General features: G+C 38.7%; 1 protein-coding gene across 1 annotated transcript; it reads right to left on the reverse strand.

Annotated features, from left to right (window-relative positions):
• Window positions 1–402: 402 nt before the first annotated feature.
• LOC110716263 (E3 ubiquitin-protein ligase RING1-like) lies at window positions 403–3,278 on the reverse strand. Its single transcript, XM_021894873.1, has 2 exons — window positions 1,754–3,278; window positions 403–754 (listed from the first exon to the last, which is right to left on the reverse strand). The coding sequence occupies exon 1, from the start codon at window positions 2,818–2,820 to the stop codon at window positions 1,765–1,767; it is 1,056 nt and encodes a 351-aa protein (XP_021750565.1). The 5' UTR covers window positions 2,821–3,278; the 3' UTR covers window positions 403–754; window positions 1,754–1,764.
• Window positions 3,279–16,648: the final 13,370 nt, after the last annotated feature.

Here is a 16,648-nt window from a genome sequence, read left to right on the forward strand (position 1 = left end):
GCATCTCAAGGGACAATTAGCGAATGTACAATCCCTTAAAAATAAGGGAACCTTCATAATCATGTAGGCGTATACGTTCCTACCAGAAAAAATAAAGATAAGCACAAAAATCACTTCTATCTTCAGCATTGGATACTTCAATAGAAGACGAGTGAAAGGTTTGAGCATAATCTCATACTTTGTATACTTGACAAACTCAAAAACCCAAAACAAGATATTGATGAAGTGCATTATATACACAAAAGCGGTAAGAGTTAATAGCTGATGCGCAGACAACAGAGAACAAAATTGTGCAGCTTCACCATAAAGCTGGCTGGGCTGGAGTTGCTGTCCAACACTCCCTGCCCGGGTTATGCAGTAGCATAACTGCGCTATAATATGCAGTAATATTCACACTAAAAATTACAATAACGTTGTTCATCATTAACTCGTTCTCAAAGAAGTAGATCAAAGCTTCAGCACAAAGTCAATATAACTAATGGAATGTCACAATATCAGTTTTAATATTAGGCCAATTTGATTTCAAATACAATTTTGTACAAACAAAAGTGACCAAATAGTAACAGCTAATATCGACACTGAAAACACTCTTCCTTCTCTAGCAACCTTTTGCTACCAATCTAACCTTAAATTGATGTGTATCAAACATATATAAGATAAATTATGTCCACAAAGTGCAGCACCCTCCTCGAAAGTCTTGCAAAAAATGAGCTTGAGAGAGTTACAATCAAATTACAAAGCTCTGGCCATAAACCTGCACAGAACTTTAATGTTTAAGATTTATAACAATGGAGTATACTCTGATATGATCAACCCCAATGAAATCTATGACCATATAATGAAGCAAAAATAAAAAGACATGAAACACTAGATGACCCGCATATAATGAGCCAGGAGGATTTCCAAATGTCAAACCCCTCTCTCTGCGATATTGTGGCTGGCTAGCAGCTGTAGACAATACATACTTAAAATGAAAAAGCCAACATGTCCTGATAGTTTGATAATGCCATAGATCTATGAGTCCATAAAAAAGTATTATTTGGAAAAACCACATTGTTGAACTCAATGATGTAGCATGACGATTTACATCAATGATGTAATGGCTGCTGTGTTACTAACAGAAAGTCCTAAAAATTCATACAACACAATCAACCAGGACAAGCATATGCAGTAGACAACTAGACACTAGCAACAAACTCTACTATCAGTTTTTTAAAGAGTTGTAATTGGTGTAAGCATCTTTCAATATATTGTTTTAAGAATTTTGCAAATATAGCGAGCTAATCTGAGTCCAAGGCAAAGTTCAGAATCATATCCCAATTTCATTGCCAATGACATGATAGCATCAAAAGACTTGTAACTTTGTAAGTAAGCAAGCAAGCAAGCAGAATGGTTGATAAGGGTTTTTGTGACATAAAAGTGGCTTAGAAATTAAAAATGGTAACAAATTTTTATTATATCAATTTGACTAACCAAATACGAAGAATTGAATAAGGAAACAAATGCATTACTCCTAAATAATGTTTACCCTACACAACTTTGAGCTAAAACATTACTGAATGCTTCCAAATCATTAGAGACATGTTATTAATTAATATTAAGAATATTTCAGCTTCTCCACTACATATCACCCATAAAAAATTTAGCCTAATATAATGTCAATTACAGTATAGAATTTTCACAACTATCTACCCACAAAGCCAAGAACCAAAATGCAGGAGAAAGATAGAAAAAGGTACATTAAAAATTGTACCTTTCTTAACTTCAATCCAAGCTTTCATGCCTTGGCTCTGAACCATGATCACAACCCCCACCACCACTACCACCTTGCTGAGCCCCCGAGCCCGGACCGCCATTATCACCACCATTATTCCCTTCAGAGCCACCAAACATCCTAAAAGGCCACGACAACGCGATCCTGAACCTCCTCTCACTATTTCTACCTTCTCCCTGCGATCCACCACTTCCACTCCCACTCTCTGAAGACCCTTCAGAGTTCCCACCTTGTCCACCACCCGCCCTTTGATTATCGTATTCCGGGTCATCGGTAGGCAACTCGTACCGGCAAACAGGACAAGAATTATGAAGCTGAAGCCAAGGGATCAAACAATCAGAATGATACAAGTGTTTGCAGGGCATCTGTTTTGCACTCGAATCAACCTCAAATTCATTCTTACAAACAGCACACGAATTAGAATCCGAATTCACAACCTCTGCAGTGATCACAACATTGGGCAAACCATCAATCGCCCGTTTCGAAGCCGGGGGAGTCCCGTATCGATTCGGATCATTCTCAGCAAGCTGCTGGATCAACTGTTCAAGACCCGGCCCTAAAAAATAATCACCAAAATTGGTCGGAAGCCGGAAATTCGGATCACCCTGATCATTCTCAACAACAAATTGAACATTAGCACCACTTTGCTGAAGATAATTCTGCAGAAAATCAAACGGATTAAAAGCAGGAGAACCCGAAGAAGGTGACATAAAAGGTGAGAAATTTCTAGGGTTTTGCAAATCAATCGTCGTCGAAGAGAACACAGCGGGCCCACCCAGCCCGCCGGGCCCACGAGAGACGGCGGTGGTGAAAAGGGGATCGGCGAATAGAGAGAAAGGATCAGGGTAAACAGCAGCAGCAGAAGAACCGAAAAGACGATTAGGGTTAGGGTTTTGCGGAATTGAATCGTATTCTTCGAGAAATCCACCGCTGCAATTAGGGCAAGAGAGATCGGAATTCGGCGTCGGAGTTAGGGTTACGGTGCGATTACATTGGTAACAGAAGTACGATTGCGGCGGCGCCACCGCTACGCCGGCGGACGACATTTGATCGAAAAATTTGTGGGAGGAGGGAGAAAATTGAGGAAATTGGTGAAGAAATAGAAATTGGGGTTTTTGATTTGAAGAAGAGAGAGATATTTTGGGAATTTTTGTGGGTCGAATTTGTAGTAATTGGGGAATTTTATTGTTGAATAATAAAATAAAAAATGCTACAGAATTCTGGAAGATACTAGATTTTTGTCTGATGTGTGGTAGAACTCAGATGCTAACTCGAATACTCTATTCTTGTCTACTTTGACTTGCGCATACGGAAGGTTCTACGGGCTACTTTCGTCTTTGACTTTTTTATTTTTTATTTATTTTATATTTGTATATATTTAACTTCTTTTACTCCGCATGTACTATGTAGTTTGTGAAATTTAAGCAGGTCAAGCAAAAGAAAACGAAGAAAGTTAATCTCCTACTTCGTACTAGTTTAATTTTCAATGCAAGATTACAATTATTTTTACTATTATGTCATTTTTTTTAAATGTATTATGGAGTATATTAACATTTACGTCATATTTTGACATTTTTTTACATGTATTTTGACTATTTATATTTATTTATACAATTATACCTAGTGACAAATAAACTTATTCATATTATACTACGTAAATCTTATTTCAACAATCCCATTAATTTCAACATTACATTTTGACAAAATTTGTTTAATTAATAAAATATACTTCATATATACTTATAACACATCTACAAAAGAATCTAAATTAATGGATCATTCTTAGAATACAAATTTAATGTAAGCATTAATCTCGCACTAATAGAAAAAAAGGCCAAGAGAGTCATGACATGTATACGCATTTCACTAATTTTTTCAACTAATAGATTGATCATTTTGTTGAGTACAAAGGGAAATAGTTAAGGTTGTCCATGTGTTGACACGATACCTTTGTCCTTGGCATGTGAAGAAGGGGTAGATCAGAAGGCCAAAATTTGTGTTTGGTTCACGATTTTTTTTTTCCTGTCTTGTATATCAGTATGTTGTAGTCCAATGATTTATAATAAGAAATGTTATAGTTTGATCATTGTTTGTAATTTAGTTCGATCTTTACAAAAATGTTGAACACAAATTAACTTATAAAAAATGACTTGAATAAATGAACACCAACCATGAAATTTTTACTTTCCTTGAGCATTAAGCATTAAGCATTTTTTCAGCATTCTTATTAGAATGATGGGCAACCAAGTTATCAGGGATGAATGATCCCCAGAACCAATGTGCCTTCCACACAGCATACATTTCTTCAATAGGGACATTTCTGGTCTCGGGCAAGAAGAAGAAGATTGTGATTGTCATGATGATGACGAAACCAGCAAAAAAGAAGAAGAGACCAAACTTCATGGCACACAACATGTGTAGGAAACACTGCGCGATAATGAAGGTGAACAACATGTTGACGGAAACATTGATACTTTGTCCTGCTGATCGAGTCTCCAAAGGGAAGATTTCGCTAGGAACTAACCATCCCAAAGGACCCCATGACCACGCAAATGCCGCAACATAGATGCATATCAATGCTACTAAGATATTAGCATCTGTTTTGTCTATTGTTCCGACCCCTGTCACTCCAAACTTTAGGCCAAGAACTACACCAATAATCACCTACAAACAAAAAAAAAAAAATCAGTAAATCTCTGTTACTCAAAAAAACGTGCAAATTAAATATGCAAGTGCGTCCTTTAAATTAGAAACGTGTGACAATTAAATTGAGACTAAGGGAGTACATACTATATAAATATGTGACATACCTGAGTAATAATCATTTGAAGACCACCTTGGATGAAGAGAGCCCTACGACCGAAGCGATCAACACAAACAATGGAGACAATGGTGGCGACGACATTGACAACCCCGGTAATAAGAGCCGACATGAGAGAAGCATCATTGCCAAACCCAATAGTCTTAAAGAGGACAGGAGCATAAAACATGATGACATTAATCCCAGTAATTTGTTGGAAAAAAGGGATGATAATAGCAAAGGTAAGTTGAGGCCTATTGTGACGTTGCATAATGTTGGTCCATGGTTCTTTAACTTGTTTAGACAATTCATATGCTTCAAGAATGTCATCAAACTCCTCTTTAACGTTCTCGGTTCCGCGAATTTTCTTCAACAAATCTCTTGCTTGGTCTTGGTGGCCTCTATCAATTAGAGAGTTTGGGGTGTCTGGTAAGATCAAGCTTCCCAAAGTGATCACTAAAGCCGGTACACCGGCAAGTCCTAGAGCAATCCTCCATCCTTTCTCCCCCATTCCTAGTGCAAAGTAGTTGATGAGATTGGCAGCCAATATACCTGTTATAAACCGAACTGCTGTAAACAATAAAAACAGAACAAAGTTACCGGGAAATAGACTGAGTCGCGGACTATGTCGCTCTCTTTAGAACATTCACGGTACTACCCTTCAATTTGTGCAAGCAGCTCGTACAACAACCGGATGTTCCCCAGGATAAAACAGCCTTTCTCTATTGTAATTATACCGGTGGAACTGCACAAAACCACCGGGCAACTAAACACCAAAAAAAAGAAAAGAAACTGCTCGAGGGTTTTGTTTTTGTGAGGAAAAATAGAGAGGAGAAGAAGATTGCTTCCTGTATTTTTTTGTGTATTAAAAACAGGAAATCAACACGCCTTTTATAGGAAAATTGCAACGTAACTGCTGCTGTTTAATTAGGCACTAATCACGCAATTAAAACGGTCATAAGTTGAACGTTCAAAACGGTTACAGAAGATTAATGCATGGCAAAACGTTTAGCAAAAAATCAGTGAAAACGTTTGCATGATTAACGCTCCATTAATCAGTTTTGAAAAAACGGTCAAATGTAATCAGTCAAAAACGTTTAGCAAAAATCAAGGAACTAATCACGCAATTAGCCTTGTCCAAAAAATAAGTTTATTTAATAAACCCGACCCGACCCAACCCAACCCAACCCGGCCCGGCCCGGCCCGGCTCGGCTCGGTTCGGTTCGGCGCGCGTGTGTGTGATAGATGGTTTACCATATAGGTCCTCCCTCTCCACAAAATGTGGGTAGCCCAAGGGCCACACCCCTTTAGCCCACTTCTCTATATTATAAAGAGAGTAAAACTCTCATTTCCCACCAATGTGGGACTTTGAGTTTTTTCACAAAATTCACACACTACACACACACTTGTTGTTCCAACAATCCCCCACTTGAATTTTTTGAAAACATTTTCGAGCAGAATCCATATATATATAGGTTGCGCATAAACAGAAGTGTTTTTCAACTTGAACTTCGACGTAGTGAGTACGATTCAGATTCAACAAGGGTGACTCGAAGTTTTGAACCCTATCTCTGACAACGTACCACACACAACCTACTCTTGGTGTTGTTCTAGACCCGTGCTATTTCGGCCATGCACGTCTATCCCAGTGTAGTGAATGCTCTAGAAATGCTGCCACACATTTCATAGGAAGCGGCCTCACTTCCACATTCACATAGGTGAATCTATCAAGAGTACTCCTGTAGCTTGGTACTCCACTCCAAATTGGAGTATAGATTTCATTAAGAGTTCCTATTAACTCATCCTTGATCGCTTCAGGAAATTATGTCTTTTGAACATATTCAACTCATAACACACCATAACTTGTTATTACCCTTTGAACCTATTTCTTGGGATCTCCAGTTCATAGGTTGGGTTACCATTATGTGTGGTTCATTTCAATGGCAATAGTCCCATTTTCTTAGAGGAAAAATGGACTTTCTCCCTAGCTAATCCTTTCGTCAAAGGATCAGCCAAGTTATTCTCAGTGCGTACGTGATCCACTCTAACAGCTCCGATAGAGAGATATTCTCTCACAGTGCTGTGCTTACGACGTATTTGTCGTCTCTTACCGTTGTAATAACGGTTCTGAACTTTTGCAATAGCCGCGGTACTATCGCAATGGATCAAGACAGCCGGTAATGGCTTTTCCCATAGGGGAATTTCACCTAGCAGGCCTCTTAACCAACCTGCTTCTTCACTAGCCGTAGCTAGTGCTATCATTTCTGACTCCATGGTGGACTGAGCCAAAATAGTCTGTTTCTTAGACTTCCAAGATACAGCTCCACCGGCTATAGAAAAAATATATCCACTAGTAGCCTTAGAGTCATCTGATAAGGTGTTCCAGTCAGCATCACTATAGCCTTCTAGTACAGCTGGAAACCTTTCATAATGCAACCCTAGGTCCATGGTCCTCTTAAGGTATCTCATGACCCTTTCAATAGCATGCCAATGCTCATTACCAGGACAACTAGTAAACCTGCCTAACAATCCCACGACATAGGCAATGTCGGGTCTAGTACAATCAGTGGCATACCGAAGGCTGCCAATGATGCTCGCATAATCAGATTGCCTTACGGCATCACCAGTGTTCTTAAATAATTTAACACTGGGATCATAAGGTGTACTAGCAGGTTTACAGTCAAAGTAACTATATTTCTTTAGGATCTTCTCAATGTAATGAGATTGATCCAAAGAAACTCCATTTTCTGTCCTAGTAATCTTAATTCCAAGGATTACATTAGCCTCTCCTAGGTCTTTCATATCAAACTCAGCATTCAACAATAGCTTTACATCATTCACAGCATGAATGTTCGAGCCAAAAATTAACAAGTCATCCACATATAGACAAATTATAGTGCATATGTCCTTCTCAAATTTTACATATATGCATTTGTCACTACCATTTATCTTAAAACCATGTGAGATGACTAAGTTATCAAATTTTTCATGCCATTGTTTAGGTGCTTGTTTGAGACCATAAAGAGATTTATCTAGCTTACATACCAGATGCTCTTTTCCTTGAACAATGAATCCTTCCGGTTGATCCATGTAGATTTCTTCTTCCAATTCACCGTTCAAGAATGCAGTCTTCACATCCATTTGATGTACTACAAGATTAAAAACAGAAGCAAGAGATATTAATACTCTAATAGATGTTACTCTAGTTACAGGTGAATAGGTATCAAAGAAATCAACATTCTCCCTTTGTCTGTAGCCTTTAGCTACCAAACGGGCTTTGAACTTATCAATGGTCCCATCAACTTTCAGCTTTCTTTTTAGGACCCATTTGCAACCAATTGACTTGCAGCCTGGTGGCAACTCAGTTAGATGCCAAGTTCGATTAGACTCAAGTGAGTCCATTTCGTCGTTCACGGCTTCTTGCCATAAATCTGCATCCACTGAGGTTAGAGCTTCTTGGAGGGTAGAAGGATCCTCCTCTACATTCAGAACTACAAAGTCTGGGCCGAAGTCTTTAGCTACTCTAGCCCGCTTGCTCTTTCTTAGTTCGGGTTCAGCATCCAAGTCTTGTGAGTTAGACCTGTCTTTAGGAATAATAGAGGAGGACGAGCCCCCACTATTTCTAGATTTAAAAGGAAACCTGTCCTCATAAAAATCAACATCATTAGATTCAATAATTACTCGTGCACTTAAGTCAAAGAATCTATATGCTTTACTATTAACAGCATAGCCAATGAATACACATTCATAAGCTCTACTAGCTAACTTAACTCTTTTAGGATCAGGAATCCTAACATATGCCAGACAACCCCAAGTTCTGAAATAAGAAATGTTAGGTTGTTTGTTACGAAGTAATTCATAAGGAGAAATCTTACTCTTAGTCTTTGGAATACGGTTCAAGACATAACAAACAGTGAGAAGAATTTCTCCCCACCAATGATCAGCAGCACCAGAATTTAAGGAAATAGCAACTACTAACTCAGTAAAGGTTCTATTTTTCCTTTCAGCCTTACCATTCATTTCTGGAGAATAAGGAGCTGATCTTTCATGTATGATACCATGTGAGTTATAAAACTCTACAAAAGCATCAGTATCATACTCAGTTCCACGATCACTACGCAACCTTTTTATTTGCTTGTTGAACTGATTCTCAAACTCTGTCACAAACAACTTAAACATATCAAAAGCATCACTCTTATTTTTCATCAAATAAACACGAGTATAATCAGAACAATCATCAATAAAGGTGATGAAATATCGTTGTCCATTTCTGGTCAGCGTTCCATTATATTCACAAATATCAGAATGAATTAAATCTAACGGTTCTGAGTTTCTAACAACAGACTTATGAGGTGTTTTTGTAATCTTAGCCTGACTACAAAAATCACATTTATCAAAGTCATTGAGGGAAACATTAGGGATAAGGCCTAAATTGCTCATATTTTTTATGAGTCTTTTGTTCACATGACAGAGTCTAGCATGCCAAATATTAACAGAAGAAGACAACATATAAGCAGAATCAGAAATTTTATTAATCTCAACATTCAGTTTAAACATGCCATCAGTAGCATATCCTTTCCCTACAAACATTCCATTCTTAGTTAAAGTAAATAAATCGGAACCTATGGTTTGTGTAAAACCAGCCTTATTAAGAAGAAAACCAGAAACTAAGTTCTTTCTCATTTCCGGAGTGTGCAGTACATCCTTCAGAATGAGAGTCCTGCCAGAAGTAAACTTCAACTCAACATTACCAATACCAGCAACATTAGTGGAATGGGAATCACCCAACAGCACTTTCTTATCATCGGTGTTTTCAGAATAAGTTTTAAACATCCGACGATCATAGCAGACATGGCGTGTAGCGCCAGTGTCTACCCACCACCCTTCTGATCCACCAATAAGGTTGATCTCAGTAATCATAGCCACAAGTGGCTCTTCTATCATGCTAGCCTGTGGTACAGGGTTAGGCATGTTCCTGCACTTTCGTGCCATATGGCCTGGTTTTCCACACCTATAACATAGGAATTGACCAGTACCATTCTTAGGGGGTTGAATTTGTTGCTTTCCATCGTTCTTTTGAACATTCTGTTTATTTTTGTTGAAGTTATTCTTCCGGTTCTGAGGCTTGAAGTTCTTACCAGCGGGCTTGAGAACTGCAGCAGAACGCTTAGGAGCATTGTTTGCAGAGAGCTGTAAGACTTCTTCTTTGTGGTCCTGTTTTCTGGATTCTTCCTGTATACGGAGCCGAGTAATCAAACTCTCTAAGGAAAATTCCTTAGTCTTGTGCCTGAGACTGTTTTTGAAATCTTTCCAAGAAGGAGGCAACTTGTCAATTATAACAGCAATCTGAAATTGTTCATCAAGAGCCATACCTTCGGAAATTATCTCATGGGCAATTTTCTGAAGTTCGTGGGACTGCACTTCCACGGACTTATCATCAGTCATCTGGAATTTCAGGTACCTGCTAACAGCATACTTTTTGGCACCGGCTTCTTCGGTGTCATATTTCTTTTGCAGGGCATCCCACAAATCCTTAGCGGTGTTTTCCAGATTATAATAGTCATATAGGTTATCAGACAGACCATTAAGAATATAGTTTTTGCACATGAAATCGGTTTCATTCGAAGTTTCAATTTCAGAATTCCAATACACTAGATCATCTTGTTCAGCATTATCAGGAATAACAGGCCTAGGGACAGTCAATACAGAATGAACTTTTTTAACAGTTAAGAAAAACTGCATTTTCTGTTTCCATCTTTTAAAATGAGCGCCTTCAAAACGGAAGGGCTTGTTAAGGTCATTGGACATAGTTATTTCCTCGGTAGACATGATGATTATAAAGGCAGAAAAGAATGTTCTAAAATTGTTATAAACCGAACTGCTGTAAACAATAAAAACAGAACAAAGTTACCGGGAAATAGACTGAGTCGCGGACTATGTCGCTCTCTTTAGAACATTCACGGTACTACCCTTCAATTTGTGCAAGCAGCTCGTACAACAACCGGATGTTCCCCAGGATAAAACAGCCTTTCTCTATTGTAATTATACCGGTGGAACTGCACAAAACCACCGGGCAACTAAACACCAAAAAAAAGAAAAGAAACTGCTCGAGGGTTTTGTTTTTGTGAGGAAAAATAGAGAGGAGAAGAAGATTGCTTCCTGTATTTTTTTGTGTATTAAAAACAGGAAATCAACACGCCTTTTATAGGAAAATTGCAACGTAACTGCTGCTGTTTAATTAGGCACTAATCACGCAATTAAAACGGTCATACGTTGAACGTTCAAAACGGTTACAGAAGATTAATGCATGGCAAAACGTTTAGCAAAAAATCAGTGAAAACGTTTGCATGATTAACGCTCCATTAATCAGTTTTGAAAAAACGGTCAAATGTAATCAGTCAAAAACGTTTAGCAAAAATCAAGGAACTAATCACGCAATTAGCCTTGTCCAAAAAATAAGTTTATTTAATAAACCCGACCCGACCCAACCCAACCCAACCCAACCCGGCCCGGCCCGGCTCGGCTCGGTTCGGTTCGGCGCGCGTGTGTGTGATAGATGGTTTACCATATAGGTCCTCCCTCTCCACAAAATGTGGGTAGCCCAAGGGCCACACCCCTTTAGCCCACTTCTCTATATTATAAAGAGAGTAAAACTCTCATTTCCCACCAATGTGGGACTTTGAGTTTTTTCACAAAATTCACACACTACACACACACTTGTTGTTCCAACAATCCCCCACTTGAATTTTTTGAAAACATTTTCGAGCAGAATCCATATATATATAGGTTGCGCATAAACAGAAGTGTTTTTCAACTTGAACTTCGACGTAGTGAGTACGATTCAGATTCAACAAGGGTGACTCGAAGTTTTTGAACCCTATCTCTGACAACGTACCACACACAACCTACTCTTGGTGTTGTTCTAGACCCGTGCTATTTCGGCCATGCACGTCTATCCCAGTGTAGTGAATGCTCTAGAAATGCTGCCACACATTTCATAGGAAGCGGCCTCACTTCCACATTCACATAGGTGAATCTATCAAGAGTACTCCTGTAGCTTGGTACTCCACTCCAAATTGGAGTATAGATTTCATTAAGAGTTCCTATTAACTCATCCTTGATCGCTTCAGGAAATTATGTCTTTTGAACATATTCAACTCATAACACACCATAACTTGTTATTACCCTTTGAACCTATTTCTTGGGATCTCCAGTTCATAGGTTGGGTTACCATTATGTGTGGTTCATTTCAATGGCAATAGTCCCATTTTCTTAGAGGAAAAATGGACTTTCTCCCTAGCTAATCCTTTCGTCAAAGGATCAGCCAAGTTATTCTCAGTGCGTACGTGATCCACTCTAACAGCTCCGATAGAGAGATATTCTCTCACAGTGCTGTGCTTACGACGTATTTGTCGTCTCTTACCGTTGTAATAACGGTTCTGAACTTTTGCAATAGCCGCGGTACTATCGCAATGGATCAAGACAGCCGGTAATGGCTTTTCCCATAGGGGAATTTCACCTAGCAGGCCTCTTAACCAACCTGCTTCTTCACTAGCCGTAGCTAGTGCTATCATTTCTGACTCCATGGTGGACTGAGCCAAAATAGTCTGTTTCTTAGACTTCCAAGATACAGCTCCACCGGCTATAGAAAAAATATATCCACTAGTAGCCTTAGAGTCATCTGATAAGGTGTTCCAGTCAGCATCACTATAGCCTTCTAGTACAGCTGGAAACCTTTCATAATGCAACCCTAGGTCCATGGTCCTCTTAAGGTATCTCATGACCCTTTCAATAGCATGCCAATGCTCATTACCAGGACAACTAGTAAACCTGCCTAAACAATCCCACGACATAGGCAATGTCGGGTCTAGTACAATCAGTGGCATACCGAAGGCTGCAATGATGCTCGCATAATCAGATTGCCTTACGGCATCACCAGTGTTCTTAAATAATTTAACACTGGGATCATAAGGTGTACTAGCAGGTTTACAGTCAAAGTAACTATATTTCTTTAGGATCTTCTCAATGTAATGAGATTGATCCAAAGAAACTCCATTTTCTGTCCTAGTAATTCTTAATTCCAAGGATTACATTAGCCTCTCCTAGGTCTTTCATATCAAACTCAGCATTCAACAATAGCTTTACATCATTCACAGCATGAATGTTCGAGCCAAAAATTAACAAGTCATCCACATATAGACAAATTATAGTGCATATGTTCCTTCTCAAATTTTACATATATGCATTTGTCACTACCATTTATCTTAAAACCATGTGAGATGACTAAGTTATCAAATTTTTCATGCCATTGTTTAGGTGCTTGTTTGAGACCATAAAGAGATTTATCTAGCTTACATACCAGATGCTCTTTTCCTTGAACAATGAATCCTTCCGGTTGATCCATGTAGATTTCTTCTTCCAATTCACCGTTCAAGAATGCAGTCTTCACATCCATTTGATGTACTACAAGATTAAAAAACAGAAGCAAGAGATATTAATACTCTAATAGATGTTACTCTAGTTACAGGTGAATAGGTATCAAAGAAATCAACATTCTCCCTTTGTCTGTAGCCTTTAGCTACCAAACGGGCTTTGAACTTATCAATGGTCCCATCAACTTTCAGCTTTCTTTTTAGGACCCATTTGCAACCAATTGACTTGCAGCCTGGTGGCAACTCAGTTAGATGCCAAGTTCGATTAGACTCAAGTGAGTCCATTTCGTCGTTCACGGCTTCTTGCCATAAATCTGCATCCACTGAGGTTAGAGCTTCTTGGAGGGTAGAAGGATCCTCCTCTACATTCAGAACTACAAAGTCTGGGCCGAAGTCTTTAGCTACTCTAGCCCGCTTGCTCTTTCTTAGTTCGGGTTCAGCATCCAAGTCTTGTGAGTTAGACCTGTCTTTAGGAATAATAGAGGAGGACGAGCCCCACTATTTCTAGATTTAAAAGGAAACCTGTCCTCATAAAAATCAACATCATTAGATTCAATAATTACTCGTGCACTTAAGTCAAAGAATCTATATGCTTTACTATTAACAGCATAGCCAATGAATACACATTCATAAGCTCTACTAGCTAACTTAACTCTTTTAGGATCAGGAATCCTAACATATGCCAGACAACCCCAAGTTCTGAAATAAGAAATGTTAGGTTGTTTGTTACGAAGTAATTCATAAGGATAAATCTTACTCTTAGTCTTTGGAATACGGTTCAAGACATAACAAACAGTGAGAAGAATTTCTCCCCACCAATGATCAGCAGCACCAGAATTTAAGGAAATAGCAACTACTAACTCAGTAAAGGTTCTATTTTTCCTTTCAGCCTTACCATTCATTTCTGGAGAATAAGGAGCTGATCTTTCATGTATGATACCATGTGAGTTATAAAACTCTACAAAAGCATCAGTATCATACTCAGTTCCACGATCACTACGCAACCTTTTTATTTGCTTGTTGAACTGATTCTCAAACTCTGTCACAAACAACTTAAACATATCAAAAGCATCACTCTTATTTTTCATCAAATAAACACGAGTATAATCAGAACAATCATCAATAAAGGTGATGAAATATCGTTGTCCATTTCTGGTCAGCGTTCCATTATATTCACAAATATCAGAATGAATTAAATCTAACGGTTCTGAGTTTCTAACAACAGACTTATGAGGTGTTTTTGTAATCTTAGCCTGACTACAAAAATCACATTTATCAAAGTCATTGAGGGAAACATTAGGGATAAGGCCTAAATTGCTCATATTTTTTTATGAGTCTTTTGTTCACATGACAGAGTCTAGCATGCCAAATATTAACAGAAGAAGACAACATATAAGCAGAATCAGAAATTTTATTAATCTCAACATTCAGTTTAAACATGCCATCAGTAGCATATCCTTTCCCTACAAACATTCCATTCTTAGTTAAAGTAAATAAATCGGAACCTATGGTTTGTGTAAAACCAGCCTTATTAAGAAGAAAACCAGAAACTAAGTTCTTTCTCATTTCCGGAGTGTGCAGTACATCCTTCAGAATGAGAGTCCTGCCAGAAGTAAACTTCAACTCAACATTACCAATACCAGCAACATTAGTGGAATGGGAATCACCCAACAGCACTTTCTTATCATCGGTGTTTTCAGAATAAGTTTTAAACATCCGACGATCATAGCAGACATGGCGTGTAGCGCCAGTGTCTACCCACCACCCTTCTGATCCACCAATAAGGTTGATCTCAGTAATCATAGCCACAAGTGGCTCTTCTATCATGCTAGCCTGTGGTACAGGGTTAGGCATGTTCCTGCACTTTCGTGCCATATGGCCTGGTTTTCCACACCTATAACATAGGAATTGACCAGTACCATTCTTAGGGGTTGAATTTGTTGCTTTCCATCGTTCTTTTGAACATTCTGTTTATTTTTGTTGAAGTTATTCTTCCGGTTCTGAGGCTTGAAGTTCTTACCAGCGGGCTTGAGAACTGCAGCAGAACGCTTAGGAGCATTGTTTGCAGAGAGCTGTAAGACTTCTTCTTTGTGGTCCTGTTTTCTGGATTCTTCCTGTATACGGAGCCGAGTAATCAAACTCTCTAAGGAAAATTCCTTAGTCTTGTGCCTGAGACTGTTTTTTGAAATCTTTCCAAGAAGGAGGCAACTTGTCAATTATAACAGCAATCTGAAATTGTTCATCAAGAGCCATACCTTCGGAAATTATCTCATGGGCAATTTTCTGAAGTTCGTGGGACTGCACTTCCACGGACTTATCATCAGTCATCTGGAATTTCAGGTACCTGCTAACAGCATACTTTTTTGGCACCGGCTTCTTCGGTGTCATATTTCTTTTGCAGGGCATCCCACAAATCCTTAGCGGTGTTTTCCAGATTATAATAGTCATATAGGTTATCAGACAGACCATTAAGAATATAGTTTTTGCACATGAAATCGGTTTCATTCGAAGTTTCAATTTCAGAATTCCAATACACTAGATCATCTTGTTCAGCATTATCAGGAATAACAGGCCTAGGGACAGTCAATACAGAATGAACTTTTTTAACAGTTAAGAAAAACTGCATTTTCTGTTTCCATCTTTTTAAAATGAGCGCCTTCAAAACGGAAGGGCTTGTTAAGGTCATTGGACATAGTTATTTCCTCGGTAGACATGATGATTATAAAGGCAGAAAAGAATGTTCTAAAATTGTTATAAACCGAACTGCTGTAAACAATAAAAACAGAAACAAAGTTACCGGGAAATAGACTGAGTCGCGGACTATGTCGCTCTCTTTAGAACATTCACGGTACTACCTTCAATTTGTGCAAGCAGCTCGTACAACAACCGGATGTTCCCAGGATAAAACAGCCTTTCTCTATTGTAATTATACCGGTGGAACTGCACAAACCACCGGGCAACTAAACACCAAAAAAAAGAAAAGAAACTGCTCGAGGGTTTTGTTTTTGTGAGGAAAAATAGAGAGGAGAAGAAGATTGCTTCCTGTATTTTTTTTGTGTATTAAAATAACAGGAAATCAAACACGCCTTTTATAGGAAAATTGCAACGTAACTGCTGCTGTTTAATTAGGCACTAATCACGCAATTAAAACGGTCATAAGTTGAACGTTCAAAACGGTTACAGAAGATTAATGCATGGCAAAACGTTTAGCAAAAAATCAGTGAAAACGTTTGCATGATTAACGCTCCATTAATCAGTTTTGAAAAAACGGTCAAATGTAATCAGTCAAAAACGTTTAGCAAAATCAAGGAACTAATCACGCAATTAGCCTTGTCCAAAAAATAAGTTTATTTAATAAACCCGACCCGACCCAACCCAACCCAACCCAACCCGGCCCGGCCCGGCTCGGCTCGGTTCGGTTTCGGCGCGCGTGTGTGTGATAGATGGTTTTACCATATAGGTCCTCCCTCTCCACAAAATGTGGGTAGCCAAGGGCACACCCCTTTAGCCCACTTCTCTATATTATAAAGAGAGTAAAAACTCTCATTTCCCACCAATGTGGGACTTTGAGTTTTTTCACAAAATTCACACACTACACACACACTTGTTGTTCCAACAATCCCCCACTTGAATTTTTTGAAA

Source organism: Chenopodium quinoa, unplaced genomic scaffold, assembly GCF_001683475.1.
Source record: "Chenopodium quinoa cultivar QQ74 unplaced genomic scaffold, ASM168347v1, whole genome shotgun sequence".
Classification (NCBI taxonomy): Eukaryota; Viridiplantae; Streptophyta; class Magnoliopsida; order Caryophyllales; family Amaranthaceae; genus Chenopodium; species Chenopodium quinoa.

Bases quoted from the DNA above. Each gene is read 5' to 3' on its own strand.
- LOC110716263 (XM_021894873.1), bottom strand. From the start codon at position 2,820: ATGTCGTCCGCCGGCGTAGCGGTGGCGCCGCCGCAATCGTACTTCTGT.